The sequence below is a fragment of the Musa acuminata genome, chromosome BXJ3-8 (assembly GCF_036884655.1).
Source record: "Musa acuminata AAA Group cultivar baxijiao chromosome BXJ3-8, Cavendish_Baxijiao_AAA, whole genome shotgun sequence".
NCBI lineage: Eukaryota > Viridiplantae > Streptophyta > Magnoliopsida > Zingiberales > Musaceae > Musa > Musa acuminata.
Genome location: NC_088356.1, coordinates 46,088,955 through 46,116,944, shown reverse-complemented (window position 1 = coordinate 46,116,944; position 27,990 = coordinate 46,088,955). Strand labels below are relative to the sequence as shown.

Genomic DNA, 27,990 nt, shown 5'->3' with positions numbered 1-27,990 from the left:
ATTTGCCATGATGCAGATCAACCAGTGCTGGTATTACTTGAGAGAGCACGCAGAGCCACAATATCTTAACGACACCTACACAAATGAGGAGAAAATGGCACATCATTTCCAAAGGATAGGAACAGGGTAATAACAAATACAACAAATCGTTTCCACCCTCTCCTCCCAATTTTACTCCATCCTCGCCACATTTTAACTGTTGGTTGGGCTAATTCTTAGAACAAACCCAACTCTATATCATAAAGACAAAACACCCATGAATCCCCTTCTTCAAGGATTCCCTCTGCCTGGGTGAAATCAGGCCCTAAGCTTTGGCACGCAAATTACAGGTGCCACTGGTCCTAAAATAGAAAGGTTGAGTGAAAAATGACGGACAAAAGAGATACAATCATCAAAACTAAAGCTTTACAATTTCCGCTGGCTTTGCAAATACAGATTCCCAAAGCGTCTTATCCACCACGGTCTTATCTCACCGTAGCCTGTGCACTGCCCATCCTTTTCCTCCTCGCTGCTGAAAAGAGTTTGGTCCGAGCAGTCAAGACCTGCCCCGCATGCCGCATTATACGACCGGCACGCAGAGTGGCACACCCGAAGTCTATTGTCTCCGTCCTCGTCGCAACGTTGGATTGAAATCTAAGACGGGAGCAAAAAATAAGAACTGGTTAATCCTCATTCCAAAATGGTGGTGCAGATGCATGTCTTTAGCAACACCAACTTGGTTAAATTAGTGATAAAAAGAAAAGAGCACTGCCGGTGATGACAAGCACCAGCAAATAGGACCAAGATGGCCTCCGAAAAACATGGGCCTCAAGGAAACTCACGCTAATTGTTTGTATTATTCAGCATAACAATCTGTAGGAACAAGTCTAAGTCCTTGCTGATAGACACTGCCCATATCTAAATTAAAAGGTTGACGTAAAATGTTTATAAAAATTATGGAAAATCAATTCAAAGAAATTGATAATATCCTTGTATGAAAGTGATATATAGAACCAGTGGAAAGAACATTTGATGAAATTGCGAAGGTCAATAGGCAATAGATAACATACCCAGCATGCGAGCCGCTTCGCTGCAGCAGCACAATAGCCATTATCAAGGATGTTAAACAGTGTCCGCCCACCTGGCAGCAACCGGTTGTAGTTAGGCATTACTACAGCTGCTTCAAGCTGCTGCAGTATGCTGGGTTCACTTGGTGCACAGTGTTGTCCAAATACATCTCGGGCTAGCACATCACTACAAATTGAAAGGCTAGGCAGCAATGATGAGCTGTTCTGGCAAGTATAGCCTGCATAATCAGAACAACGGAACTCGCAGACACCATTGTCACATACTCCTCCATGCAAACTGCACTGCTCATCACATATAGCTGTAAAATATGCATTAATTATTCAACTTGTATGCTTTTTTTTGCCTAAAGAGCATGAGCATCTAACAGTTGATGTACAGAGAAAAACAAAAATGAATTAGAAGAACACAGGCTAAGCAATGTAGGTTCTGAGCAAAATGGACGAGAAATACCAGTGGAGCAGTCAATGCCGGTACGGCCACTTTCGCATTCACAGATACCATTTGGATGGCACGTACCATGTCCACTACAATTTCCTGGACATGATCCTGCAAATGAAGAAACATAGGTCATTAAGTGAAAAATATGTACTATAAAAACAATGGATAACTTGTAAATAATGCAGAGTGAAGAAAAAAATCAGATTATATATATATATATATATATATATATATATATATATGTGTGTGTGTGTGTGTGTGTGTGTGTATTGCCATCACTATACTGAATAAGGTAAAAGATCAGCAGGCAGGTCCATTATTAGGCAGCTGGTACAAATTAGAACCAATTTCTTTGTAATTGGATGAGAAGACCAAGAATATATCCTTCATAACGAATCATGCCAAGGATCAAACTAATGCTTGATACCGCATCATATGCTTCTTGATATACATTTTACAATAGATATGATGCCGCATCCCACTGACCCACCATATAACATATATATTTACAGTATCTTGAGAGTTCTCCAAATTTTAGAGGAATGACCAGCTATACTGCGAGGCACAGGAAATACAGACTTCAAAGTTATCACTCTTTCTAGCTCCAGTTCAACTGAGCATTTTGAAGCATGGAACTCACAAAGGACATGTATAACATGAAGAATACCATCTGATTAAAATTGGCAACTATAACTCCGAAGGTTTAGAAATCAGGAATTTTGATAAATCCCATGAAAACAAGATAATTATAAAAAGGTTTAATCATGTAAACTCACTTCTGCTGCAGTCATTGCCATGAAACCCAAGAAAGCAGTGACACTCCCCATTAATGCAATCACCATTGAAACTACAGGAGCCAGGACAGCGGCCATTTATGGGCACTGGTGTACTGCTGCACAATTCATGATATGCTGGGCAGATCAGCTCACCTGCAGTATCAAGGTAAAGAATGTAAGTGAGTCTTCAAAATCCAATATGTGGTGCTTTAGCACAATGACAAACCGTTGAATCCTGGGAATTGAACAGGACCACCAGCTTCAGGACACATCCTCCAGATACCATCCACAGCAATCTAGATAAGATAAACTTATAAGATCTTTCTTAGTTAAAAATGAGCATAAATCTACAGACACATGCTAGATATCTTCAAAGCCAAACAATGATTACAAGTTTGTGTTAGACAGGAGTTTCTTCAGCAAATTTCACCATGGTTCTAGCATAGAGAAAAAAAAAGGTTGAAGACATGCCAAACCAAATTCAGCCAATCCATTCCAAATATTTCTGTTCAGAACAGAAGGCATCTTAAATCCAAAAGTTACTGTCACTGACCAAGGCAAAAAACATCTTACTAAATACAAAGGCTAGATAATAATCCCAATTGTCAGATGGTAGACTGACAAGTCTCATATTAATCATCCGACGAATCAAGTTTATGGAGAGTAGCAAAAAACCTGTATTATTAACTGGCATGAAGACAACAGAAAGAATATGCAAGACAAAAAGTTCTTCACCTCTAGTGTATTGTTCATACACCTATGTTGATAACAACCATTTCCCTGAGTCATGGATCCCCTAACAAAACCTGTTCGCACCAATGATGAGGCCATGCACCTAACAAGCATGTAGCACATCAAAAGGTGATTAAGTAACAACTCAGTTTTTAGTCTAAATTTATTTTAGCACTCCTTCAGGCACAGATGGGTTTTCCTCTTTGTCTTGTAAACTCAGCTCTTTCTCATAACGAAAATAAGTTAAGCAACTAAACAAAATTCTGAATTTGATTCTCACCTGGAATTACTTCCTCGGACCTCACCTAATGCTCTATCAGGTGCACGTGCACTATTTGTGTCTGTGCATGAACCATCAGAATAAGCAACAAAATATGTGCAATAGTCAGCCAATGATGATTGCCCCCCTGTAATAACAATGAATTTTTAAAACATATAAGAATTAGAGGCATCATTGAGAAAACTACATACGCTATCAAAAGTACCATTCAAGTTACAATCAGATATTGAACTATAATATCCAAATAGGGCAACTTTGGGCACACCATGCATCAAATTGGACCTAGAAGTAGAGATAAAATTTGCAGTCGAGACAGGTCAATTGCATGAAAATATGCCAAAGGCTAGTGAATTAACCATTTCCTACATTTACAAAGAAAAGGAAATTTTATCAAATGATGAGATACTATTTTGGACCAAAGTGACTCGTCTTTAAAAAACAAACAAACAAGAAAAAAAGGACATTAATAAGAAAAATTGTCACATGAGAATCTTATCATTGCATTCCAGGATCATGCATACACAACCTTGCAACTATTTTTTTTCGTAATTATAATCAAAGGACGGAACACAGAGCCTTTCTTGTCAATCTGAACTGCTTTATCACCAAAAAAGCAGGCTAATCATTTCACTTCAAACTCATGAGGTTGATCACATAGTTAAATAGCGCACCTTTCCTTGCCTTTGATGCCTTTCAACTGGTACCAATCGCATATACACAAAGTTCACCTTACCGTAACATACCGTTCGGTATGGGCGGTATGAACCAGTCCGATGAGAGACCGATACGGGTGGTACATCGGCACGTCTCCATGTATCATGTGTTGGTATGCTCAATACGGCTCAGTATGGCTTGGTACATACCATATTGACAGCTGATCGGTACATCGATATAGACCAGTAAGACGAACCATGCATATACATACAACCTCTTAGCCAATCTCTAGCCCAGCACAGCTTAATCTTGCTCATTTCGCCACCTATGATATCTCCTAAGCTTTAGTTCTTTATGCCTCTCTAGGCTTGGAAATTCACTTTTGAGATACTCAAAAAGAAAAACAAAGAACCAGCAAGAAAAAGGATACCAAGCTATTTTGGATCAAGACAGAAAACTGGGAATAACTGGAAGCTGCTGAGAGGCTTAAAGCCAGCCCATAGCACCAATATAGGCAACATCCCTAAAAGGCCCCCTGTGAGATGCAATTTTAGTTGATCAAATGGAGATGATTAGCGTGCCAATTCTCCCTGTAGCATGTCAATTTGTTGAAGCAATCAATCTTGACAAGTTTTATCAATGAATGAGAAAGATCCTTGCGATAGAATGTTTTTTAGACCATTTACTAAAGGGGATCACACTTTTTTTTTTCTTTTTTACAAGTAGCCTCAGGTTTCGCTACAACTTTCTATTGCCGTCAAACTGTTACAAGGGGGTTTTCCTCTGTATAGTGCATAATGCTTAAATTTCAACACCAAGGTCACTATTAAACAATTTTGTTAAGGTAAAAATAAAAAAAGAAACAAAAACAGCATTTATGGGACAACAAGCATAGCAATACCAACTAAACTCAAATACACATTTTTATAAAACATTATAAACTAAAGAACACCAAAGATATGTGATGGCATGATTTTCATCTTGAAACGAAAACATACAAGGAAAGTTGAACTTTACAGTTCACATCATAAGAAGAATCCAACTATACCTTTATTTGCCTGTGGGAAATATTGAGCCCATTTTGGCAAGTCCCCATTATAGCTTACTATAGGACAATACCCTTCTGCCTCCCTGTTGTACGTGCAGCCCGACAACTGAGTGGTGTTGCAATGGTATGCCCCTTTCCAATGATTGCAAGGAGATGTAACAAATTCAGTTCCTTGATTCCGACCCCAATCTAGTCGATCCGCCATGCTATAATTAGCCTGGTACCATCCACTATCCTCTAATAAAGCCAAAGTCATTTTTGAAACTACAGATCTTGTATCCACAGATCCTGTCATAATTTCATTCATTAGAAGTCTTTTCTCCCAATGAGAACCTGCCATAGATCATGCAACAGTTAGAGACGACAATGAGAAACTTAATGGTGCATTTGATGAGGCATTTTAACTTAATGCTACTTATGCAAAAAAAGTTACCTGACGTACCACGACCTCCTCCATCTTCCAACTCTAAGCCAGTAAAATTTTCAGAAAATGCCTGACAGAAAAGCAAAATCATGAAGCCTAAATGAAGTCATAATCTCAAATTTCAGAACTGAACCGATCTGAATACACCCATCAGAGAATGAAGAAAGATTCTTTTTTCCATTAGGTTGTTGCTCCAACTTACCCCATAATGGTATCTAGCACGCATAACAACTCGAGGCAGGACGATGCGTGTTACCATACGTCCAAGCTTCTCGTCCATAACTTGTACAGTGACCTAAACAATGGATGGTTTGTGAAAGATCACAGGCAAAACAAATGATGACTCGCCATATGAGCTAAAAGATATTAAAGTTCTTCAAAATATAAAGACTACAGTGCAAACAGATACCTGGCTTCGCCTTCTTTTTCTCTCATCACGGAAGTGTGCAAAGGCATGAGGATCAAAACCTAAAACATGCATGACCTACAAAGAGAAATCCTCGTCAGCTTCCAAGCATAACTGAAAGCCTTTTTTTGTAGATCATTTGACAACCTCATGTATCAAAGTTGCTGAAAGCAATGTTTCTGCTTCTGCCGTTAAATGACGAGGTGCGACATTTACATGACCTACCAATTGTGTAAGGTTAAATTTAATCAGATTAGACATCATAGTCAAAGGACTCTAGATAGTCTGTCAGTAAATGCTAACAAAATCCTGACATAAAAAACACCTGCAATTGCACGACCCCATTGATCTCGCTCACATGCCACTGCCCATGCAAGAGTGTTCCCGGTTGTGGGTCTAGTAGTTACTAAGAGAACCAGGTCCGAATCAGCAACACCATCTGCATGGTATCCGCACATTATGTGATAACAAAGAAAAGGGGAGAAACACTGAAGCCATGGTACTTCAGTAAAGCAATACCACATGCAGAACTTGTAGTGAAAGTACCTTCAATGTATTCATGGGGGAGTTGCACTCCACCATCCTGTCCACATGCAGAATATCCACTTAACCGCAGGTTTCCCTTAACAGGTTCAACAGCTAAAGCTCTTCTAAACCACTCTGCTGTTTGCCCTAGTGCCTGCTCAAGTTTTTTTTGTAATGAATGAAAATAATTAAACAGAGATCCCAAATACAAGAGTGATGAATAAAAAGCTAAGTTTTGGATCTAAGTTTCAGGAAATAAAAAAAAAGAGCCATTTTCAGTTAGGTTTTCATAAGCCTCACCAAACAGCCAGCATTGAATTAAAGGTTCCAGATTGAACAGAATGAAAGACATCAAGACTTGACAATATCCAATTCCCAAAATTGGTGCCATCAAAATATGAGATGAGTATAAATAGATAATAACCAAACGAAGTAAATGCCAACACAATGGAAGATGAGCATAAAACTGATACCTTCCGAAGGCGTTGCTTTTTATCCTCCCCAGAAATATCCTCCACCGTGCAGTTGTACCAACAATCTGCAAATACTGGCCGATCTCCATGCGGGTTGCACACAGGGGTTCTCGAAATAGATGTCGCGGGTGGTTCACCAAGCTGAAATACTTACCATGATCAGAGACCAGTTCACGTAATAGAATACAAGATCGAAAAATTCAAAGTTCGGAGGAATATACTTGAAACACAGTACCTTCACAAGATCTCCAACATTTCGGCAATCTCTATCAGAAGAATGTCCAACAGCATCATAGTTTAAGTATATACGGATAGGCTGTTTTGTATCCTTTTGCAATGGAGATACAGAAGACACCTCAAGCAAAGCTCTTCCACCATGGTGATGTGATCTTGACAAACTAGACTCGTGATAAACTTGTGGAGTGACCGAGTATTCTTTCCGACCAGGGCGCCGCCTTCGATGGAGTATCTCATCATGGATGCAAGAGTGCGTGAGATGAACCACATTTTCCCCAGCCTCAGTATCTTGCCAAAACGGCGGCTTACTGTCTTGAGGTTTGGCACCAGTTCCTCCAAAGATCACGAGAAGCAAAACAATCTACAAAAAAAGTATAGCAAATCAACATTGTAAAAATCCTAAATCTGGCAAACTACAGTTGAAAATTCACGATATTGGGAAAAAAAAATAGATGACCATCATGCGTTAAATGGATATCAACAAGGGTATCAACATGCCAAAGGGATTGCCAGCCTGAATAGACTTAGTAATAGTCACGCTAATTGCACCAGATCAACAAAAAGAACATTACTTTGCAGGTTTTTCACGATTCTGAGGAACCCACAGAAAAAGTAGAAACCTGGTTCTCCACAAATGACGACGACTGCAAAGCTTTCATCAGAAACTCATGAACATCGCAAGCAACTTAAAGTGAATCAAGGCTTCCGCCACCACAAAAAGTTCGATCAACTCCAGAATACGAGGAAAGAAAGATCACCCACGATATAATCATCAGAGACAACTTAGAACTACCCAAAGAAGATGTTTTTCCACGAAAGCCGGAACAAGAACAGTAAACCCTAAACCACAACCAAAGGAGAGCAATCCACCAAAATGGCCCCAGATCACAGAAGACGCGGTAATGCAAGGAAAAATTCCAACGACCAAACTCAAAGCCGTCGATGTTCACCGCTTTCACCCAGATCTCTCGCATCGGAAACACAAAAAGGCACAAAACTGCAAGACCTCAGAGATCAACGGATCAGACGGCTCTACCTCAAGAGAGACGACCGCAAGGAGGACCGACAAGGGAAATGCTGGCCCCGACGACACCCCACGGGGAACCGAGGGCTTCACCTCCATATATCGACACCAAGAATCCCAAAAGCCGCTTCCATCAAAGCACCAGGCGGCCACCCATCCGCATCACCGAGCACGACTGGCTCCGCCTCCCGGTCCTCAGCGAAGGGAGCTAGCTTTCTCGGCCCGCCGCCTTCTGGCTACGCCCGCACGCCACCCGAGTCGTGAACACTCGTCGAGCGGCCTTCCGGGGACAGATCAGAGCACCCTTGTGAGCGGCGACAATCTCCGAGAGGAGACGGAGGATTAGTTGGGAGCCGGTAGCAGGCGAAAGAGAGGTCTGGAGCAGTCTACACTACCATGGGAAGAAGAGGGGGAGCGATACGGTCACCGCCCTCCTCATCTTTCTATAAGTGAACGACTTTTCTGTTTTGTTTAATCTTTTTCTTTAGATACAGAAGGGAAAAAAGCCATTGGATGAATTTAACTTATCAAAATGCCACCATCCCCTCTCCTTTATAACGATAATGCCATCGAACTCGTCGTCCACTGTACATCATGTCATCATGCTGCATAATCCATGTGGCATGAACTTAACATAAGCCCTTTACATGGCTTAGATTCTAATTGGATGATTAACCTTAAAACCTGGGATTAATAATCTAATCAGACTTGGATCCTTGGGTTCTCCTCGAATCAAAATTTCGATCATCCACGAGGCTTTGATAATTTTCATCTCTTTTTTCTTTGACTAAAACAAGAATGCATTCGTTCTTATATCTTTGAATCAATGATGTTCTAACATTATCAGGAAAAAAAAATGGTTCGCCAGTTGGTGTTGTCAACAAAACAACAAGGAAATAATCTCATTACTTCAATGGAAATCATGTGTTCATTAAGTTTCATAGAATCATACGCATTCTCTTGTAGTTGTTTCCTTTTGCTAGCGAAGAAGTCCGCTCCTCATAAGAATGTCGTCAAAGTTTGGCACCGTAGAGTCGATGTGACGAGTACATTACATATTAAAATCCACCGAGAGGTTGTTCCTCGGATTCTTAGATCACAGCTCGCCGGACGGCACAACATCGAATGATGCATGCAGATAGAGATAGATGATATCAGTGCTGACAAATTAAGTGCTGTACAAGGGTGGATAAGCTTTATAATTTCTCGTTGAGAATGTCATGAATGCTCGTCGGCTGGATTGTTTATTACCCACACAAACTTCGATGGTATTTGGTCATCGACTGCTGCATTATTCTTGCCTTCTCAGCAGCCTGTTTCTGTCGCTGGATTAGGTGTTGTCCACATTAAATGGACAGCTGCTGCTTATGAATCGATCGAGTGATGGGCATACGAACAGGTCTTATATGTTTTCTATTCCATAAGACTTCAAGCCTGGTTATTGCAATTAATTGCAGGGATTAAATAGTTCTGCTGCTGAGATAGGTTTGGTGTATGTTAGAACATGCAGTCCGCTAAGCTATTTATCTATCTAACAGGAGCAAATTAACAGGTTCGGGGACACTAGATTTGCTGAAGATGCAAGAAAGGCTTAGAGCCTTCATCATGATCATGTACATCTCTTATGTTTGAATGAATTATCATGACCAAAATTATGAACCTATTAAATGCATTTTATGAACATTAAATGTATGTGCGGCGTCATGACCAAACTGTTAAATTTAAATTCATACATGTACGTTGTATCATGATATAATTATGTACATCGTTAAATCAGATGAATATTTTATTGAATATGGAGATACAATGAGAATTTGATTCATGAACTTGTAAACCCAAGGAGGATGTTACTAAGAATCCTTTAATGATGATGCTTGGTGGGAGGCTCATTGAAGAATCATTTATTGTATTACATATAAATTTCTTTGTGGGACTTCTCATAAATGGATAATAAATAATAAGAGAGAGAGAGAGAGAAAGAAGACATGAGGCCGGCTCTTCATGCATTTTTCGTGCCATTAAGGACATAAACTTTTAGAGGGAAAAAAAAAAAGCTTGATGCATTGAATTTACGTAGCATGGGCGAAGGTCTATTTAATACAATAATAATATTCGTAAAATCCTAACAATAATAATTTCTCAAGAACACATCGGTTTGCAGACATTGTAGTTTCGAGTTGCGTTCACTTCCAAACAATACAGTCGCTTTTAGCTTAGGAGATAGAAAGATGGTAGGAAAAATAGATAGCGTAGCTCGATGCTCGATATCGCCCATAAATACTGTGCAAGCTCTCCAAATATTCATAAGCTATCGTAGTTGATATAGCATATTCTAGTATCTACTTCACGGATATATCGATTGTCATATAGAATCTGACACGATGTTTCAAGACTAACGTGTCACACCGAGTCATCTCGACACTCAGGATCTGAACAAGGTAGTCGTCTACCATCCACGTCATCAGCACATTGCACCAACATCACTCGAGGGTATACAGAGGTGTAACCCTGTCTTGAGCTACTTCAGAGACACAGAGCAACATCAAATGAAGCAGGGTTGGACAAATCATAATGCGCCTGCGTCTCAGCATATGAGCTGACCATCCATGGCGATGACACCTTTAAACACCTGCGTACAAATACGTCGATTATCATTAACAACTACATACATCAACATATAGCAACATATATAAAAACTACTCCAATGAATAGGCGTTAGGGGTCGGACCGGAGACACACACTCCAACTCTCTCGTCTCTAACTCATGCTAACTTAAACATTCAAAAATCCCTCTTTGGATTTTAAACTGTGTGCAGGTACTCGACGGACAGCTAAACACATAGGAGAACGAGACCCACGCCCCCTCAATCAGACCTCATGTTAAAACGTTTCAGCTCAAAGACCGTACGGATGATATTACGTACTCAAGACGGCATAAAGATACAAAACCATAGTTAAGACCCTCTTGTGAATACGCGGAAGTCGATAGGCATAGTTACACTCGATTGGTTTTCTCCCGAGTGGAGCTTCTGGCCGAAACAAAATATGTCGATTTCAAGAACTTGCAAGAATTGCTGTTTGAGTGGGACAATGGAGGGGGGCAAACCTTGACATGATGGGTTATTTGCTCCAATCCCAACCTTCAAAGGAAAACCGTCGGTTTTGTCGTTTACATGCCTTGATGCAGTCATCATGCTTATTCTTTCTCCTCTTCCTCGTGCTTCCTAACTGGCGTGATATCTCGACGTGTATTGTCTGAATAATCCAAGCTCAGGCGGAGTGCAGGTCATGCTTCCTCTATGGTTTCCTTTAGACATGTCCGGGGCTGAAGAGGGAGGGCGTCTAAGAAATATGTTTCTATTGTATATTCTTATCCAGAGATCAGCAGTGGAGCAGCAAAAGGTGTCCAAGACAAGTGTGGGCCAGTGGACTCGTTGGATCACAGCTATCTTTCGGGAAGATGAAACACGAGTCTTCGAGATGTTAACAAAAGGAGAAGAGAATCAATAGTATCTCGCTAAAAGTCGCTTGATGAGGAACCAAATCAAATGGGATAAAGTAAGGTTGGTTTGTCCCTTAGCAGATTGAATATATGTTCTATAAGCACCGTTCTGACCTACTCGTGTATTACTCGCTGATGAAGTCCACATGTGAGTGGGTGCTACAGTAAAAGAGGAGCGAGTGCGGAGGATAAACAAGGTGGGATTTCTTTGGATCACTGTACATCATCGCCGTGGACCAAAAGGTTTCTTAATGCGGGAAGAAGCAGATGGAGACCATGGCATTTGCTTGACACCGAAGGCAGACCCCACTGCGCTGCTGCTTTCGTCCTTCCATGATTTTGGGGCAACTCAACAACCGGGTGGAGTAAGAAGGAATCCAAAAGAAGAATGACTTCTTCTAGTACTGCGAAGACGTCCAAGAGTTCACTGGGAGTTCAAATTCCCATGGACTGGGGATGCATTGATGGCAGGCACTGCATGACGCTGCTGCTTTTGCAAGGATCCCCTTGACAAATAGGCTCAAAGCAAATGGACATGTACATATATTATCCAAGCAGCTCCATGAATTTTGCTCCATATGATAGGATTTGATGGGAAGAACATTTACCGGGGGATCAGAGTGTGCATGCGAAATATCATCTCGTTGGTGCTCTTGTGCTAGTTCAAAGTGGGCGGTGTAAGATCCACCGAGGGAGCGGTCCGAAGCGTGCGTCATAAGTGCGCATCCACCTTGTGCGAGGAGGCTGTATTAAAGAGACGCGTTATTTCCATTCACGTGAACCTCATGCATTGGGAGCGAGAGATGTCCTTCTATCGTAGTGGGGAATTTGTGTTGTAGGTGAGCAAAATAGAATGCCTGATCTGAAGTCTTCAATATGTGTGGGGGGATATTAATTAACAGAAAACCTGTTAGGTTGTCGACGATACCAAAATTTTAGAACCTTAGTGTGGTGAACAAATGTGTCGCTGGGAAGTTAGTAGGGTGATTCGGATGATAAGGTACCCGAGCTCTCGGAAAGGAGTGTTGGTTGGCGTTGGTCGGGATCGGGGCTGATTGGCGACTCCTTGGTGTCGAGCGAGTCGTGCTCCCGTGCCGAGTCCCTCACCGTCGATGAGTGGTAGCCCTCCTGTAAAATGGTCACCGTCGGGTGGTATCCGACCGTAGCCCCTTCAACGAGCAAGTTAGTAATGAGAGGGATTATTTTTTTCTTTCTCCCCTCCTCTCCCCCTTCCCTGGCCGGAGGCCAGCCAAGGATTTTATACTATTGCGCGAAGGCTAATGGTGCATCAGACGGCATCGCCCTAAGCTCCCGGGATGGGACGTGTGGCGCAGGACTCTGACTTGGCGTGTTGTGTCGGTTGTGACGTGTTCAGACTGCCAAAATATACCGTATCACTTAGAATCTCATATGAAAAGTTTGCACTTAACAATGTTACCAGGTGTTTATAGAAAGAGGTCCCAAGCACCTCCATTAAAAATAGAAGTATCCCATGTCAAGATATATGACCAATGATTAAAGCTCAATTCAACCTATATACTAGCTTAGCTCAATATGATCCTTATTTAACAGTGTCTAATTAAGTCATATTTTTAATTTATTTATAATTTAATTATAACCTAGTTAATTTTGATCGAAGCCTCGATCAATCTTTGGTATGTCAATCGATCATCTAACATGCCGATCGATCTTTTGGTATATTGACCAATTTATTTATTTTGATGTTCGATTTTTTAGCTCAATATCATATTTTTCGATTTAATGTTGATCCTCCCAACTTAACATTTAATCATCTAGCCACTTGCATTTTTAGTTGAAGTATCCCTTATATCATGTATCTAAGAAATACTTGATAAAAGATTAATCCTTCAAGCTCATCGATCACTTATATCACTAAAATAAAAAAAATTAATTTTAATTTCATCATGTTGATATATGAATCTAAAATCTATGTTGTATGTATTTTTTTTTTTTAAGTTTACTTTTTAAGATTCACTATCTCAAATACAATCGAGGCATGAATCTAAACCATAAACTTAGATTATAAAATACAAAAAAAAGGTTAATTTGAATCTCATTTTATCAAAAAACATTTGATACACAAATCTAAACCCTACTTTTATTTTGTTTCAAATTTTGTTCATCAATATTAAAAATATTAAAAACATTTGATACAATATTAAAAATTTCCTAAATTTATCATGTCGGTTCGAACCGGCGACCAGGGAATTTGAGATCAGATACTTTAAATAAAAAAAATCATCTACAAAACCATGTCTGAGCCCGGGTTCGAACCGGGGACCTCTAGTGTGTGAGACTAGCGTGATAACCGACTACACCACCCAGACATACTTGTTAGTTTAACATTCTATAATCCTTTGAATGGATCAAAACTTTCAGTACGCAATAATGATCAAACCCTGTAAAGCTGTGACTCAGCTAGATTTCAAACTGCAGCTCCAGTCGCTGACACCATTAAATCCGACGTTAGTGCCTCTATTGGGAGGGCAGAGCAGCATCTGTTTCTGGTATCCAAACGAGACGATGGCTTTCTCTCTGGACCATGTTGGACCCGAATCTGGCAACACCACGAAGAGAAGAATTATATTGCTCTAAGAAACAGGTACCGACACATCTATCCGATTTACCAAGAGTGATCAAATTGGTTAGTCCAATTACATTAGAGAAAATTTGATGGCATAGATTTAATCGGGGTGCGCCAAGCCCGAGAAGCAGTGCAACGCACGGGCGACGCTCGAGGGTCCCAGCAGCAAGCTGCCGTAGGCAGACCCTCCCCCACAAAAAATTAATTTAATATCATGATGGACCTATGGCCCTCGTATCAGATATTAAACTGATAAGAACAGATACTACACTTGATCTTAGCCAAAAGGCCGAGAAAGGTATGAATTGAAATGATGCAGCCGATGTTCTTTTAACGAGGGCTCCGCTACCTGTAATTCAAAGATCGGCGATGTGGGACTAAACCATCGAGTGACATCTAATTTGTTATAATCTTCTCTTTAGTCTCGTAAATTCCTTCTATGCCGTTATACATGATATCATGTACGTACGATGATTAACGAGTACAGAAATATATATATGAAGTTCTAATCCGTGTGTTCTATCAAGAGATATTGGATCTGCAGGGATGGTCTCCCCAACTTTCCATATTAGGCACAGGCGATACTCGAAAGGTTCCATTAGGAAGGCATCCACTGTAGAATTTACACGCTAAGATCAGCTTGCATGAAGAAAACCAATGCTGAGGCACATCGCGTTTAATTTCCGAAAGCACATGAGAACAGGTTCGAACAAAATAGATACTGTGTATGTGCGGTCATCTTATGGCACACTGGACTGGTGTATGTTGGGTCGTCTTCCTCGCATGTATTTGCTTAGTAGTATGTTTATGGCAATTGAAGGACCCGTGACAGGAGAACTCCAGGTATCTTTCCGAAGCAGGAAGAGCAGGAAGCTTCGGCACGGCCGCCACCACGCTGTTCTCTCTCACCCCGCACGCATCCTTGCAAGAGAGTTAATGCCTCTCCTCTCTTGTATCTTGCTCTCCTTTGGTGTCTTTCCTTGTTGCCAACTTGAGCTCTTGATGCATTCCAAGTAGGCAGCAAAGCAGCGGTCAATTGAGACGTACAAGGGGAGAGCTCCTGACAGGAGACCGGACCGTGCATCGGAGGAAGGGGGACGTAGAAGCCATGCAGCGTAGTCTTCGGGCTCCGAGACCGGCACGGAGGGGGTTGCACCTTCAAGGTTTCCTGCAGCCTTGGTAGGTCCCTGTTGCTGTCAATTGACATGACGGACTTGTCCTCCACGGAGGAGAAAGGAATGCTCCCCAAGGAGCGGGACCTGTGGCAATTACTCATCTGTATGCTGGCTGGTGAGGTGGTCGGGGAAAGAAATGGCGAGGTGCATAAATAAGCTCATGGCCTCCCTAGCGCAAGTAATATTTCTTAGAGAGGTGGCAACAAAGCGTGGAGGGAAAGAAGAGGTGTTTCGTGGGGTTTTACTAAGATGGAAGAGGTAAAGGAAAGGCAACCTCCGGTGTGGGTCTGCAGCCTTTGGATCGATCCGATTAATCTATTGGGAGATGCAACTGGTCTAGATGTAATGACGAACTTGCAGGATTGGACGGGGATCTTACCGTCTTTCGATTTTGTCCGTGAATAGATTATATATGTCCTGTCTCTTTTGATCTAAGGAGCGACGCTGTGTGGTAAGATCTGATGACAGCATGTTAAGATGTTAGCTGTCATGAACAAGATTCTTGAAAGATTGAACTGAAACAGACGGAGTTGTAGCAGCTGGCGGCTGGATTTACGTTGCCTTCAAGCCTTGGGTAGATACAGGCATAGACACTCTTGTCCTTTGTGCAGCATCTTTGCAAAGCATTCTGCCCTCGACTACTTTCATGTTGCTGCTCCTGCAGGAAACCAAGATGATCTATGTGGAGTAGTTCACTCGAAAGCAACCATGGACTGGAGGATAGTATTTGAACAAGAACAAAATCGAGATTTTTTACTCAATAAAATGTCGATAACAAGGTAGGAAGGCGCCAAAATAATTAGCATTTCCTTCTTATCAACAGAGGTTATATCAAGAAACATGATAGCAAGTACTGAGAAATTGCAAACATGGTTCCTCCAAGCACTTGATAAGTTATGTAGAGCAGTCAGAAAACCTAATGCCTGAAGGGAAAATTTCATATTGAAATCATCAGACGTTGTCGAGCCGAATTGGAAGTCCTATAACAGATAGCTGCATACAAACACAGGGCAATATAAGCTTAGCATTTGTTTCTGAAGGCAACAATTCTGAGTCATCCAGAGCTGTTTCTGAACATAGGACATGGTACAGAGACAAAAGAACAAGTAAACAACACAGCTATAAAATTAGAACCCAATGTATCCAAGTTCTTGATTAGCAAAGTCGCCACTAGTTACCAACAGCCATCATCTCATTTTCTTTCGTTCTGATGATGATGCATCTTCTCATGGTGGTCCTGTCAGAAGGTCACAACGAGGGAACAGTAGGAGCATTTACAATTGTTGAACCGAGGAGGTCGTCACACAGGCTGCCAGTGCTCTCATGAATCTTCAGGTTCTCTGCCCTGGGGCTGCTTCCAGTGCTGCTGGACAGTGAACCAAATGAAGCCTTCTGTAGGACACCAGTCGGTGAAGATTCTAACTGACAGCCCGAGTCCCAACCATCGCTCAACAAGTTTAGCGATGATGATGATGAGCAGTTCTTGCTTTGGTTCTTGGGAGTGGGATTAGTGCTGGTCAGAACCTCCCCCAGAGGTCCAGCCATGGAAGCCTCCCAGGAGACCGGTTTCCAACAAACCTGTTGATGACACACTTCATTCAGCAAACCTACTCCTAGACCTGTGTTAACTAGATCATATTCCCTTGATAACTTGAGAGGTGAAAGTGGCAGTTTGTCATAGTTGGATGAGGACGAAGATGAAAAGTCAGAGCAAGCCATGGGGATTGAGATAGCCAGCTGGGTTTTATTAAGTTGTGTGTCTTCTACATCAGGCCAGGTGACGGTTGAACGATCAGACTGGGTTTTGGGGCAGACATCAATGAAGTGTCGAAGGGGATGGGAATGTACCTCAGGCTTTGAGTTTGGGATAAAACTGATGTTATCAGAGAATGAACTGCTGGGAGGATTTAAAAGTGAATCAGTGGAAATGAACCCAAAGTCCCTTCCCGATGAGGTCTCCTCAAAGGGATTGTGTTGCTTTGAGACGGGAAATAAGTTGTTCATGGAATTCTGGTTCATAGGACTTAGCACGGACAGGCCCTTTGAATTCTGCGAAGGATCATTTTGATCTTCTTTGTTAATCAGCACCCTGCGGAAGAACATAGATCAAGATTACATGAGGATCACATCGAAAGGCACATATTTACCAAGTGACCTGAGAACCAATCATTCTCCAGTATAACAAAACATACAATGTCAAAATCTAAAAGTATAACCATAAATGCTTGTTGATTCATGTTTTAATAAGAAAGTCACAGGGACTGGTGATATACCACATGATGTTACCTTTCATATAATGAGAGAGAGACTTTGAATCAGCATAAATGCAAACTTATGAAACAACACCACATATTTATTCTAAATTGATCTATACTTTACAAGACACTTGCAGGTGCATTTCTGGTTAACCTATGATAGCTATTTAGCAGAAGGTAGTGAATCCAGCGTTGTTTTGCATTTTACAAACACAGAAAATTATCACCGACATTGCATCTCCTAATGATGAGAAGGTTAAGTGTATGCAAGATGAGGTTTTCCTGTTACAAATCACTTAATGGTACACCTTGCCACATACCGCCATGCAAGATGAAAAATTAGTCCCCTAAAATATTGTGATGCTGCAGATATTAAATGTGGCCCCTCATGTTAAAATCAACCCTGATATAGTCCCAAAGACAAAATAAAGTGACACAGAAGAAATTGAATGACAACAGAGGAACAAAATCTGTTTTGTTCTGTTATAAGATGAAAGGTCAATAATCAAGTTGTGATAGCTTGCTGTACATTTTAAGTTTTTATTACTAGAATTCTAACTGATTTAAACTTCACCACTTCAAATTATAGCTTTTCCAACTACTTATCTTTGATTAGATGTCTTATTACATCGTTATCAGTTTATTCGAAATGCATATAAAGCACCATGCAATAATAGTTCATGAAGATGTAACTGAATACCATTATTAAAAGTAAGATTTAGTTGTTCTCATGAAATGCACAAAGACAATTCACTTTTATCAATGTTCTGTCTTTTCCATAGTTCTTATACTGTACATTTTGAAGTTTGCTCTCAAACATTTGAAACTTTGCCTAAAATTACTTATTTTATGTTTTCACCTGAATAGTTTCCCTTAACACATAATTTACGTTGCTTCCAGCAACCCTTTTGACTTTCTTACATCATAAACCATATATAACTTGGTTTTATTTACCATTAGGCAATATTCTTGAAGATCACACCTTCCAATGTTTCAATGCATGGATTTAACATGTGCCTAAGCCCTAATAGCATCTTATTGGTAAGAATGTAAGTCTAAGAACGAGTTTTTCATGGGTATTATAAAAATTGAGAATCAATAAAGTGATAAGAAAATTGCCTTTACCCAATAGTCTCTTGCACCATTATATTTAGCATGTTGGAATTTGCCCACCAAAGTTATCTGAGTTTTTAGTTTTTTTGACTACGTAATAAAAGGGCAATCCAGATGCTGACATGTTCACTATTTTTTAGATAAAAGTCAAATATAGAACATAGCAATCTCATCTATTAAAAAAGAAGTTTATGACCTAAAAACTCAAACATATCATATAATTTGAACTAATCAAACATTTAAGTATTCTTTATAACAATAGCTAGAACGTAAATATCCATGGAATATAATTTCAGGAATAAATACATGGAGCAGCTTTTCTTGTTTCCTTGTTATACCGATCGACCCACTAACCATACAGGTATCTTCATCGCGAAAGCAAAACAGGGCCTAAGTGTTAAAGGGCATCTATTTTACTCATCAAAAGAGAAAGGCGATTTAAAGTGTCGAAGCCATCTAATTATTTATTCATCGAAAGTGAAAGACAATAGAATCATCAGTAATTTCCTACCCGTTGGACTGTGCATGGAAAGGATCAGCGTTGTTTGACTGCAAGCTTTTACTCTGCCGCTGTGAATTGGTGAGGCTACCAGATGAAATGGCATCAGGAACAGCTGAAGCTGACTGCGACGATGTGACGACGGACACTGCTTTCGCGGCATGGCCAGTTTGACCTTCCACATGCTTTCTTGAACGATGGCGGCCCCGGTTGATATGTCGCTCACAGTACTTCTGGTCAGCAACTGCGTCTCTTGAGCACCGCCATTTCTTCCCATCAGTCCGACGGCATCTACCAGGCTCCGGATCAGCATTTCCAGAATACCCCAGATGGAATGGTCCCCATCCAACTGCAACAATCAAAGTAGTTAACAGCAATATAGCCATCGAATGTTTGTGAAATAAGAGCTTTCAGCATCCAAAATGTCCCAAAATGTATACAACATTTAAGATGTTTGATCATCCCTTTATCCATAAACAAACATTCATCGAGATTATCGGATTTACAAGGGAAAAGGCAGACACGGATGAAGTGTTAGCTGCACTACCACTATTCCCAAAAGGTTAAGCAGTAAGGAAACGAGGGGGTAACTTGTTGTAAAATCCTTATCAAAATGTAATTACATATGCAGACTTTTAGATATAAAATGTATCACAATGAGCGATTAAAGGAGCTGTCAAAAAGATTGTGCATATCTACAGAAAACAAGCAACTTCAACTTATTTTCTGCCTAATAAAGATGTCAGAGAGTTAAGATCTCTTCAGTGCAAAAAATCACATTTTTTCTTGAGAATCTGCAAATAATAACCACCGCATTCAGAAGCAAGCATACATGCATCAAGCTAATGCGGCGACAGCAACAAATGACGACCTACGAGTACCTGAAGCAAAAGATCCAGCTGACAGGGGAGGGAACCCAGAAGCACCGAGGCTTCTCTTGATGGGAATGAGCAGAGTGGCCGGTATGGGCACATTTGCAACGAGGTACTTGTAGATCAAGGCTTGGTGTTCTAACTCCAGCCACTGAGACGGAGTGAAGGGTCCCCTGACCCTCGCCAGAACCCCTTGCATGTTCGCATTAGAGCTTCCGGAATACAAAGCTGGAACAGAAGAAAGGAAAACGTGAGGAACAAATGTGAGAGGGCAAGCCGGAACTACAGCACCATATCAGATAAGACGAGCAGATGCAACAGAATGCAGGAGAAAGATGAGGAGAAGAACATGAACGTATTCTTGAAAATAACGACATCTGCAGAGCCCTCAAGGGTCCTGGCAGAAGATTCACAGCTTCCATGCCTTTGCCTGCAGCATTTAAGGAAGCACATCAAGCTACATAAACATCAAAGATGTCATATTTTCACCCCCATGTCTTGGCATCGGCTTCCTCGAGGGAGGTAACAGAGGGGTGGTGAGGGCACCAACAAGAATCAGAGAGAATAAGAGGGGATGGTTCATTTGCCCTTTCTTCTTCTTGTTGATCTTTTTGTCCCTTGCTACTTTCCCTGACGAGAAGAAAGACAGAGCCGGTAGTCCCAAAACCACCCCTCGGACGACAGGAACCAAATAGCAGGGGAGGCCAAAGAAAAAAGAAAGGGGGGGAGGAGGAGAGAAAGATGTCAGCTTTTTTTCTTGATAAGACTGAAAACAAAAGGATCAAAAAATTCTACGAAAAGACCGTCCTCCAATCAAACACTGGAATCAAAGAGTCCACCCACTTCGCTGCCCTCCGATGGTGAATGAGAGACCAGTACCAAACCCCCAAAAGAAGGCCTTCTTGAGCCAAACATCAATAGCATGTGCGGGGTGCTGGTTACCTGCATTCCTGAGATAACATTGTGTTGAGGAAGGCGCCGATGGGTGGTTGTAGTAAGGCAAGGTCCCATCGCTGGCGATAGCCATGTCACTCTGCTTGGATGTCGATGAGAAGCTGAGCATTTGCTCTCCGTCAGGAAGGAGAGGAAGGGAGTTAGATCTGTGGAGGAAATGAGCTGCCTTTGTCGACGCCGAAACCAATGCCTCACTCCTGGCCATCTTGAAGGATCTCAAATCGTAGTCCGCAGGTTCAGCAGGCCTATCATGCTTGTGAAAAGCAGACAGAAACACTCCTCTTTGCCTGCCGACCTCGGTCTCTTGGGAGAGCAGGGAAGAAGAGAAGAGGTTGCCACTTTCAGATGAGGCTCCCACAAATGCATCCATGCCCAGCACCCCACCCAAGTCCATCTCCTCCACCACCGCCTGAGCCCACTATATGACCAAGGAAGCAATGAGTGGGAAGCTGGGTTCATGGGATGGGAGGCTGAGGGAGAGAGAGCAGAAGAGTGGGATCAGGAAAGGAAGCATTTCTAAGATGGGTAGTGAAAAAGGAAGGTAAGAGTGAAGTTCTTATGGGTTGGAATAGAGCTCAGAAAACCAGGCTGGTTTTCTTTTCTGGAGTGGAGGGGGTGTGGTGAAAGTAAATTATTGGTGGGGAGAGAGAGAGAGAGAGAGAAAGAGAGAGAGAGAATGCACTCCCTTTTGGTCATATTTACAAAAGGACATTTAGAAAAACTGTGATATTACACATACGGAAGATGGTGTGCTTATATGCGTTAGTAAAATGATGAACACATTCATTTTCTGGTTGATTGGAATGATACGAAATCATTTATGCTACAGGCTACAAGAAAAGGGCTACGGGAGTGTGTGTCTTCAGAGACTGTCCTTCTTTCGGGGCAATCTCAGCCAAGCGAACACTGCGAAGTGAGGAGGAACGCAGTAGGCGTTTTAGTCGGCCGAAAAGTGGCCCTTTTACTGGGGGGGGGGGGGGGGGGTGGAAAGAGGACGGTGTACTGCTGCTTCTTGAACTGCTCATCTCAGCGCCGTTCGTTGCATTATTCTTGCAACTTTTCCGAGTGTTATGTATACAGATGAGTATGTCATCAGGCCTCTCATCTCCCGTAAACATGGTATCAATATGGTCTCTGGGAAGACTTTTATTCTTATTATGCTGCATTACTATGCACAACAAGGACTTGAGGTCGAGCCCTCCTCTACAAATGATTCGTCAAACTCACGGTGACATCTGTATTATAACCAGCGCGTCGTCCAGCCCTCCGCTCACGTGATCCCTGCACCTCAATGGGTGTTCTTTTGTTTGTGCTGGAAGCCTACTTGGGTTTTGTCTCCGAGCTCCTCCTTTGGCAGGTCTCTCGGTCAAACTAATATGGTGCATGCGTTGGGAAGGCGAAAGCCCTCCCTCCCTACTCACACACACACCACAACCCGTCTCCCATCTTTGACATCCATGGAAGCCTTGTGGACTTTCTGTCCCCCTCCCACTTGTTCGTAAACAAATAGCCAGGTCTCTCCTCCTCATGTGCATGCATGGAGATTGTTTTTTGGAGGAGGAGGTCATGCCTTTGGCGCTGCTTCCTTACCCTTTTTGCTTGCTTTGGAATAGGATAATTTCTGAACCTATATTTTACTTTTTGTTCAACGTAGAGTACGATTGACGATTTTTTTTTTCTTTCTAATGGCGATTTGGGAATCTTTCACGATCCTCATTCGAAGAAGGATAGATTGAAGCGACAACCGAAAGCTAAGATGATGTAGCTCATGAGTCACACAGTCCATGCAGTAGCTTGGAGCGGTAAAGGTATGGCTGAGCAACGCCTAGGATGGAAGCATAGGTTGATTCACGGTTTATGATGTAGACGTAGATGTAGCTGATGATGCATCATTTTTATCCACGTTTCTTTGATTTCTTTTTTATTGCGATTGGTTTGGTAGATTCACGAGTTGCAAACAGACATTTCTCGCGCTGCCAACATCCAATTCCTCGAATCACCGACATCAGGTAATAATTAACACGAGCGCGTTAGTAGGTGTTGGTAATTAATGTGGCCAACGCGGTTGGGTTGGGATTGAAGAGACAAATACAAAATGTATTTAATGCGGGAGCGGATGAGAGAGTTTGGGGGGCAGCAATTGAAATCCTCCGATCGTAATGGTAATTCGTCGGCGAATGTTGGAGACGACATTTGATGGTATTGTAGCACGGCAAGCGTATATCCACATGGAGAGACCAACGCAGGCGTTTTACGTGTTGACAGAGAGAAAGAAGGAGATAATTAAGAGAGCAAGCAAGCATTGCGTGGACAAGCCAGAAAAAGAAGAGGATGGATGAGAAGTTACAATGAGCACTGTCCTCTCTCGGTCGCCACACCACATGCCCAGCAGAGGAGCCTTCTCTTTTTGCTCGCAAAGGTGGTGGAAGATTCCACGAGCAGTGAGCTTCTTCTGTTCACCCCACTCCTTTCTACAGCCACAACAAATGATGGACCTATCCTTTGGTGCCATCAAATCAGAGGGAGCTTTAAGGTGGACTTAGGGTGTCCTCGACACCGATGGAGGAGGAGGAGGAGGAGGAGGGAGACGGTACGTTGTTTTCGAGCTGTGCTCCCCATGGACCCAACCTAATCCCTCCATGGTCCATCTCCATCAGTCATGCGGCTATCCGTGTCATCTCTCATCCAACAGGGGAATCCAACAGCAACGCATGATAGGGACGGGACGTATCAATCCACCTATCGATGACCTTCGACGGAGAGAGACTAGATCGAACTAAATCTTTCTCTTATATCATGTCATCATTAATTCGCGTTTGGTTCATATTTACCCGAATCAAGGACGAGGAAACCTGATGCCCTGTTTGGTCCGTGGACGACATGAGAGACCCCGGAATGGTGAGCCCAGGATGACAAGCTCCTTACCCTAACTCGGGACCTTCTCGTTACTGCTTGGAGTCACCAAAACTAATAAGCTCTGTGGGACAGGAGACAAGAACAGATGCGCTGAGTTGCCGTAGACGACCACATCGGTGGCCTCGGGAAGTGCAAGCCTCGGCAGACGCTCCATAAACAAATCCCTCGGTTTTGTTAGGGCTGTTCACCGTTCACGCCCCTGCCTACTTGCTTACTTTCCGAATTGTGGGGGAGATGAGCGGAGGAAACGCAACGTTTTGCAAGTGTTCGATGAGTGCACGCACACATACCAAGCAATCCAAACCGCAGCGGTGCTTCGTTTTGCTTGTGTTGTGCAGCAGCCACTTCAATACCGACAGTGCCGGTTCCAAGGTGGTGGCATCGTTGGCATCAACATCGTTGTCCGTCTCTGTCTTGTTCGAGTGCAATCAAATTTGATATCCTACCTCAAGATCTGTAGTTACAATGGACAAGGTACGATATTTATAGCTGGACTGCATGGGGGATAGATACAGCACTTGCATTGTGGTGTCGGGTCCATCTTCTTGGTGAGTGTGACCCCCTCATATCTAGTGGAACAAACATCCAAGTCGTCGTTAACCAGATCATCGATATCCTCCTTCGTTGCATGCGAGCCCTACCATCGTCCGACGTCAGTTTAATCAGTGCTACAAACGCAAGATGGTTGTTTCGCTCTTTTTAGTTCCAGCAATGTCTTTCCCTAAATCATTTTGATGGAAGCAACCTTCTACTGCGCCAATTGCACTTGCTTTTGGCATCGATGCATTTCCAATGGTTGAATTATAATCGACGGATTGTTGAAAGCATCCCAGGTAGGACTGCCATGTTTTTGGCATATTTCAGAAATGATCAGAATGGAATCATACACAACAGCTGCATCTGTTTCTTCTGCTTACTGTCTCATTCCTGGAGCTAATCAGATAGCAGAAACATTCTCAAAAATGAAGTGTGGGTAATCAGCATGCTCTTTAAAATGGTGCAATGCTAGAGATGATCCAGTCAGAGTGCCTCAACGTCAATCAATATTCTCTTTGCATCAAACAAGCACATGATTCATATTTTAATACCTGGATTCAGCCCACGCCATGGATCCAAATAGGCATTTCTTACTCCATCGTTATCATGGATGGTGGCTATTGATCACCACTAGCTCTGTAGAGTCGGTCATCAACCTCCGCGCTCTCCCTTGACGCTGGGAACCCAAGAAACAATAAACATATCGGAATTATTCGATCAGAACCAAGAAATATGTCATCATGTGTCTTGGCCATGGTAGGAAGAAAACAAAAGAGAAGTCTTGCCTTTGGATATTATATTTACACATTCCTAGGAAGACATGAAGATGCTACCGCCCTTCATGCCTAGAGAAGACACAGAGAATAACATGCCATATCCAATGTGTATATATCTTATCCTCTTCCGTGGCAAGCCGTCTCTCTCGTTCTCGAACCAAGCGCATATGCGTGCCTTGGCTCACATGCGAATGGTGGAGGCGTTGATTAGTTCAATGATACGGCAATAAACAATACAATATGCGGTAGAAAAAGCATCGTCACACGTTCTTAGAGTTGGGTTTCGTGACATAAACAATCTATTTGGGAGTTGATTTACCGATCTACATGTATTTTATATGTAAAGGTAGTATGATATGTTATTAACTAGTGATGTGCACAAGCACCTTTTTGCAGGATTAAAAGGATCACATGATTTTAAAATGAGTTATAGATCTAGATCTCTTAGGAGTAAACTATTGGAAATGAAATTGTAGAGTTGCTTGTTCGCCAATTGTTGCTTGCGAGAAAAGATGGTCACAGTAGAAAGAGATGTGGGAAGGCTCATAGGCGAGCCTCGGGCCGAATAGATCGATCCTTTTTGCCGTCGGCCCATAAATAGATGATCGGTGTTGGGCTGGTGCCCAAGCAGTTTGGACGTCGCCGCAAATTCCCCCGTTAATGTGCGTCACGTTATCTTCTCGGGACCTGATTTATGGCCTGAGCCGGGTGGCGGAGGAGCGGCGCTATTCGCTGTCGCCGACCGGATTGCATGAAATGACGTCCCTCTCGCACTCGGGTTGAAGCGCGTTGCATATGTGCGTCGTGTAGTCTCGAGGGGGTGGGTTGCCTCGAAGCGTTCTTCTGGTTCTCACCGTGCCTCTTGGACGATGCTCCTCTCCTCATCCTGCTTGGGAATGGAAGGACGAAGACCTTGGAAACATCGAACACCAATGACCTCCGGAAACAGCAGTGTTCTACCTCCCTCTGGCAGAAACAGCGTTCCGTGTCCCGAACGATGGGTGAGGTTACCTAACGATGGGTGAGGTCACACAGGTCACATCAGGACTGTGATAGAGGCAGTCTCCGGGAGGAATCCCTCACGAGCATTCAAGTTTCCTGCGAGGGCGAAGATATTGGATTGGTCATTCTTAAAGACCGAAGACCTTCGTCCATAATTTCATGTTAGCTTCATAAGTCTTAGATTCTCCACCGCCTTGCAAAACCCCAAACACCAGCAAAGCATTTCAATTGTCCTCCCAAAAGAGCATCTTCCCTGTTGGACCAGATAAATGGGGCTCGTTTGGTGTCTCGGTTCCATCAAATCGTGCCAGGGGCATCTTTACTAGCTGCCGCTGCTGCTGCTGCTGCCGCTGCTGCTGGTGGTTCCAGCTTCACTGAACTACGTCTCAGCGTTCTCTTGCATAAATACATGCATACATCCATGGAAGATCTTCCAACCCTCTGCAACGCCACCAGGCACCAAGTACTTGTCGCACACAGATGAAGTAGGATCAGTGTTAAGCTGGGATCATCCAAAGGATTCCTGTCGTACGGCATCGAGATAGGGATTCGATCCTCTTGAGATCCTAGCCATCGATGCTTGGTTGTGCGAATCTTGAGAGGGGAGGGTGGGGGTCCTCATCATGCGCGGTCAAAGGCTCCTCGCTCGCTTCTGGTGTAATGAGCTTTTCCCAGTCCCTTGATGCGTTTCTGTTCAGAATGATCAGGTGAGGCACCCTGATCATGTGATGTCGCGACTGACATAATAATACGTTTCAGATGCAGAGCAACATAGATTCCCATCCACCCTTTCCATGATTGCAGCTCCTCCGTGCATCCAATGAGATGGTAACCAGCAAGAGCTCAGCTAAGCCCACGCCACCCACAGTGAACTCAATCCCAACTTAGATTCATGAGTGTCCTACTTAGCACTAACATTCCCTGAATCACACTGCTTCAATGCTTAAAGAAAAGCGAAAGGAAAGAGGCAAAACGAGCTCCTTTTCAGCCTTAGCAGCCAGCATTGACCTTTAAAGACAACTTTAGCATTGGAGGCTCTGGCCTCCGTCCCCGCCTTCTTTAATCACATGCCAACAGATGGGAATGTTGCAACATGCCCTTCATCATCCATTTGGTTCGCTTTCACAAGGACCCTACCATGGAGTGAGTCGTCCTCTCGCTGTGTTTGTAGACTTGTAGGCGTGGTTATTCGTGCGATTTGTCCTAATGCTCCTTCCCTCCCCCCTGAGGGGGGGAGGCTTGGCTTTATTGTGCTTAGCTGTTCTTTCTCCTTCAATTCCAGCCACTTTCCATGATGGTGGTGTCATCAATGCGGTCTGATGCAGGTCCCCACTGTCTCCTCTTTTCCATCATATATCTGCAAGTGGAAGCAGGAGTGCAAACAAGGGAACAAGGACTCGAGGATAATGAACTGACCATAGACGATCCTGGTCACAAGACGAGAGAGATGGAAGAAGCTTAGGACGGCTTTGAGGGCTGGATGTTGACCCCTCATTCATCCAGAGAAAGATAGAGAGGGATGGAGAGGAGGTTAAAGGTAAAGAAAAGCGCGTGAAAACTTGGGGCATGGCAGGCTGGTACGGGCCAGGGAAGTAAGAGGCTTTAATGAGATCTTTAATCGGGAGTTGGAGCCTCAGAGGAAAGTGGAATTCTCCTTGTGAGATTGTAGCGAACCCTCTCTCTCTCTCTCTCTCTCGCA

General features: G+C 42.7%; 2 protein-coding genes and 2 non-coding genes across 5 annotated transcripts; all 4 read right to left on the bottom strand.

Annotated features, from left to right (window-relative positions):
• Positions 1-84: 84 nt before the first annotated feature.
• Positions 85-8,534, bottom strand: LOC135645866 (uncharacterized). The gene is made up of 17 exons (XM_065164709.1): positions 8,098-8,534; positions 7,060-7,422; positions 6,825-6,965; positions 6,373-6,505; positions 6,152-6,265; positions 5,974-6,047; positions 5,830-5,904; positions 5,623-5,715; positions 5,430-5,490; positions 4,997-5,329; positions 3,295-3,421; positions 3,018-3,117; positions 2,509-2,578; positions 2,283-2,435; positions 1,519-1,614; positions 1,050-1,366; positions 85-633 (listed from the first exon to the last, which is right to left on the bottom strand). The coding sequence occupies exons 1-17, from the start codon at positions 8,182-8,184 to the stop codon at positions 406-408; spliced, it is 2,565 nt and encodes an 854-aa protein (XP_065020781.1). The 5' UTR covers positions 8,185-8,534; the 3' UTR covers positions 85-405.
• A 5,327-nt stretch (positions 8,535-13,861) lies between these two features.
• TRNAV-CAC (transfer RNA valine (anticodon CAC)) lies at positions 13,862-13,935 on the bottom strand. The gene has a single exon. It is a non-coding gene; the product is annotated as a tRNA-Val (tRNA).
• Positions 13,936-14,296: 361 nt separating this feature from the next.
• On the bottom strand, positions 14,297-14,494 carry LOC135647794 (U2 spliceosomal RNA). Its single transcript, XR_010500493.1, has one exon. It is a non-coding gene; the product is annotated as a U2 spliceosomal RNA (small nuclear RNA).
• A 1,871-nt stretch (positions 14,495-16,365) lies between these two features.
• LOC135645169 (growth-regulating factor 6-like) lies at positions 16,366-21,613 on the bottom strand. Of its 2 annotated transcripts, none has more exons than XM_065163284.1 (4): positions 21,049-21,613; positions 20,116-20,334; positions 19,247-19,583; positions 16,366-17,456 (listed from the first exon to the last, which is right to left on the bottom strand). In XM_065163284.1, the coding sequence occupies exons 1-4, from the start codon at positions 21,452-21,454 to the stop codon at positions 16,616-16,618; spliced, it is 1,803 nt and encodes a 600-aa protein (XP_065019356.1). In that variant the 5' UTR covers positions 21,455-21,613; the 3' UTR covers positions 16,366-16,615. The 2 variants fall into 2 exon arrangements, with proteins under 2 accessions (XP_065019356.1, XP_065019357.1); XM_065163285.1 differs by lacking the exon at positions 21,049-21,613 and adding an exon at positions 20,456-21,017.
• Positions 21,614-27,990: the final 6,377 nt, after the last annotated feature.

Excerpts from the sequence above, each read along its gene's own strand:
- LOC135645866 (XM_065164709.1), bottom strand. The coding sequence starts at position 8,184 with ATGGAGGTGAAGCCCTCGGTTCCCCGTGGGGTGTCGTCGGGGCCAGCA. Across the intron at positions 6,048-6,151 it reads ATGGGGTCGTGCAATTGCAG|GTCATGTAAATGTCGCACCT; the intron begins GTGTTTTTTATG and ends CACAATTGGTAG. Across the intron at positions 2,436-2,508 it reads TCAATTCCCAGGATTCAACG|GTGAGCTGATCTGCCCAGCA; the intron begins GTTTGTCATTGT and ends TTGATACTGCAG.
- LOC135645169 (XM_065163284.1), bottom strand. The coding sequence starts at position 21,454 with ATGGACTTGGGTGGGGTGCTGGGCATGGATGCATTTGTGGGAGCCTCA. Across the intron at positions 20,335-21,048 it reads ATGTTATCTCAGGAATGCAG|CTTTGTATTCCGGAAGCTCT; the intron begins GTAACCAGCACC and ends CTTCTGTTCCAG. Across the intron at positions 19,584-20,115 it reads AGCTGGATCTTTTGCTTCAG|TTGGATGGGGACCATTCCAT; the intron begins GTACTCGTAGGT and ends TGATTGTTGCAG.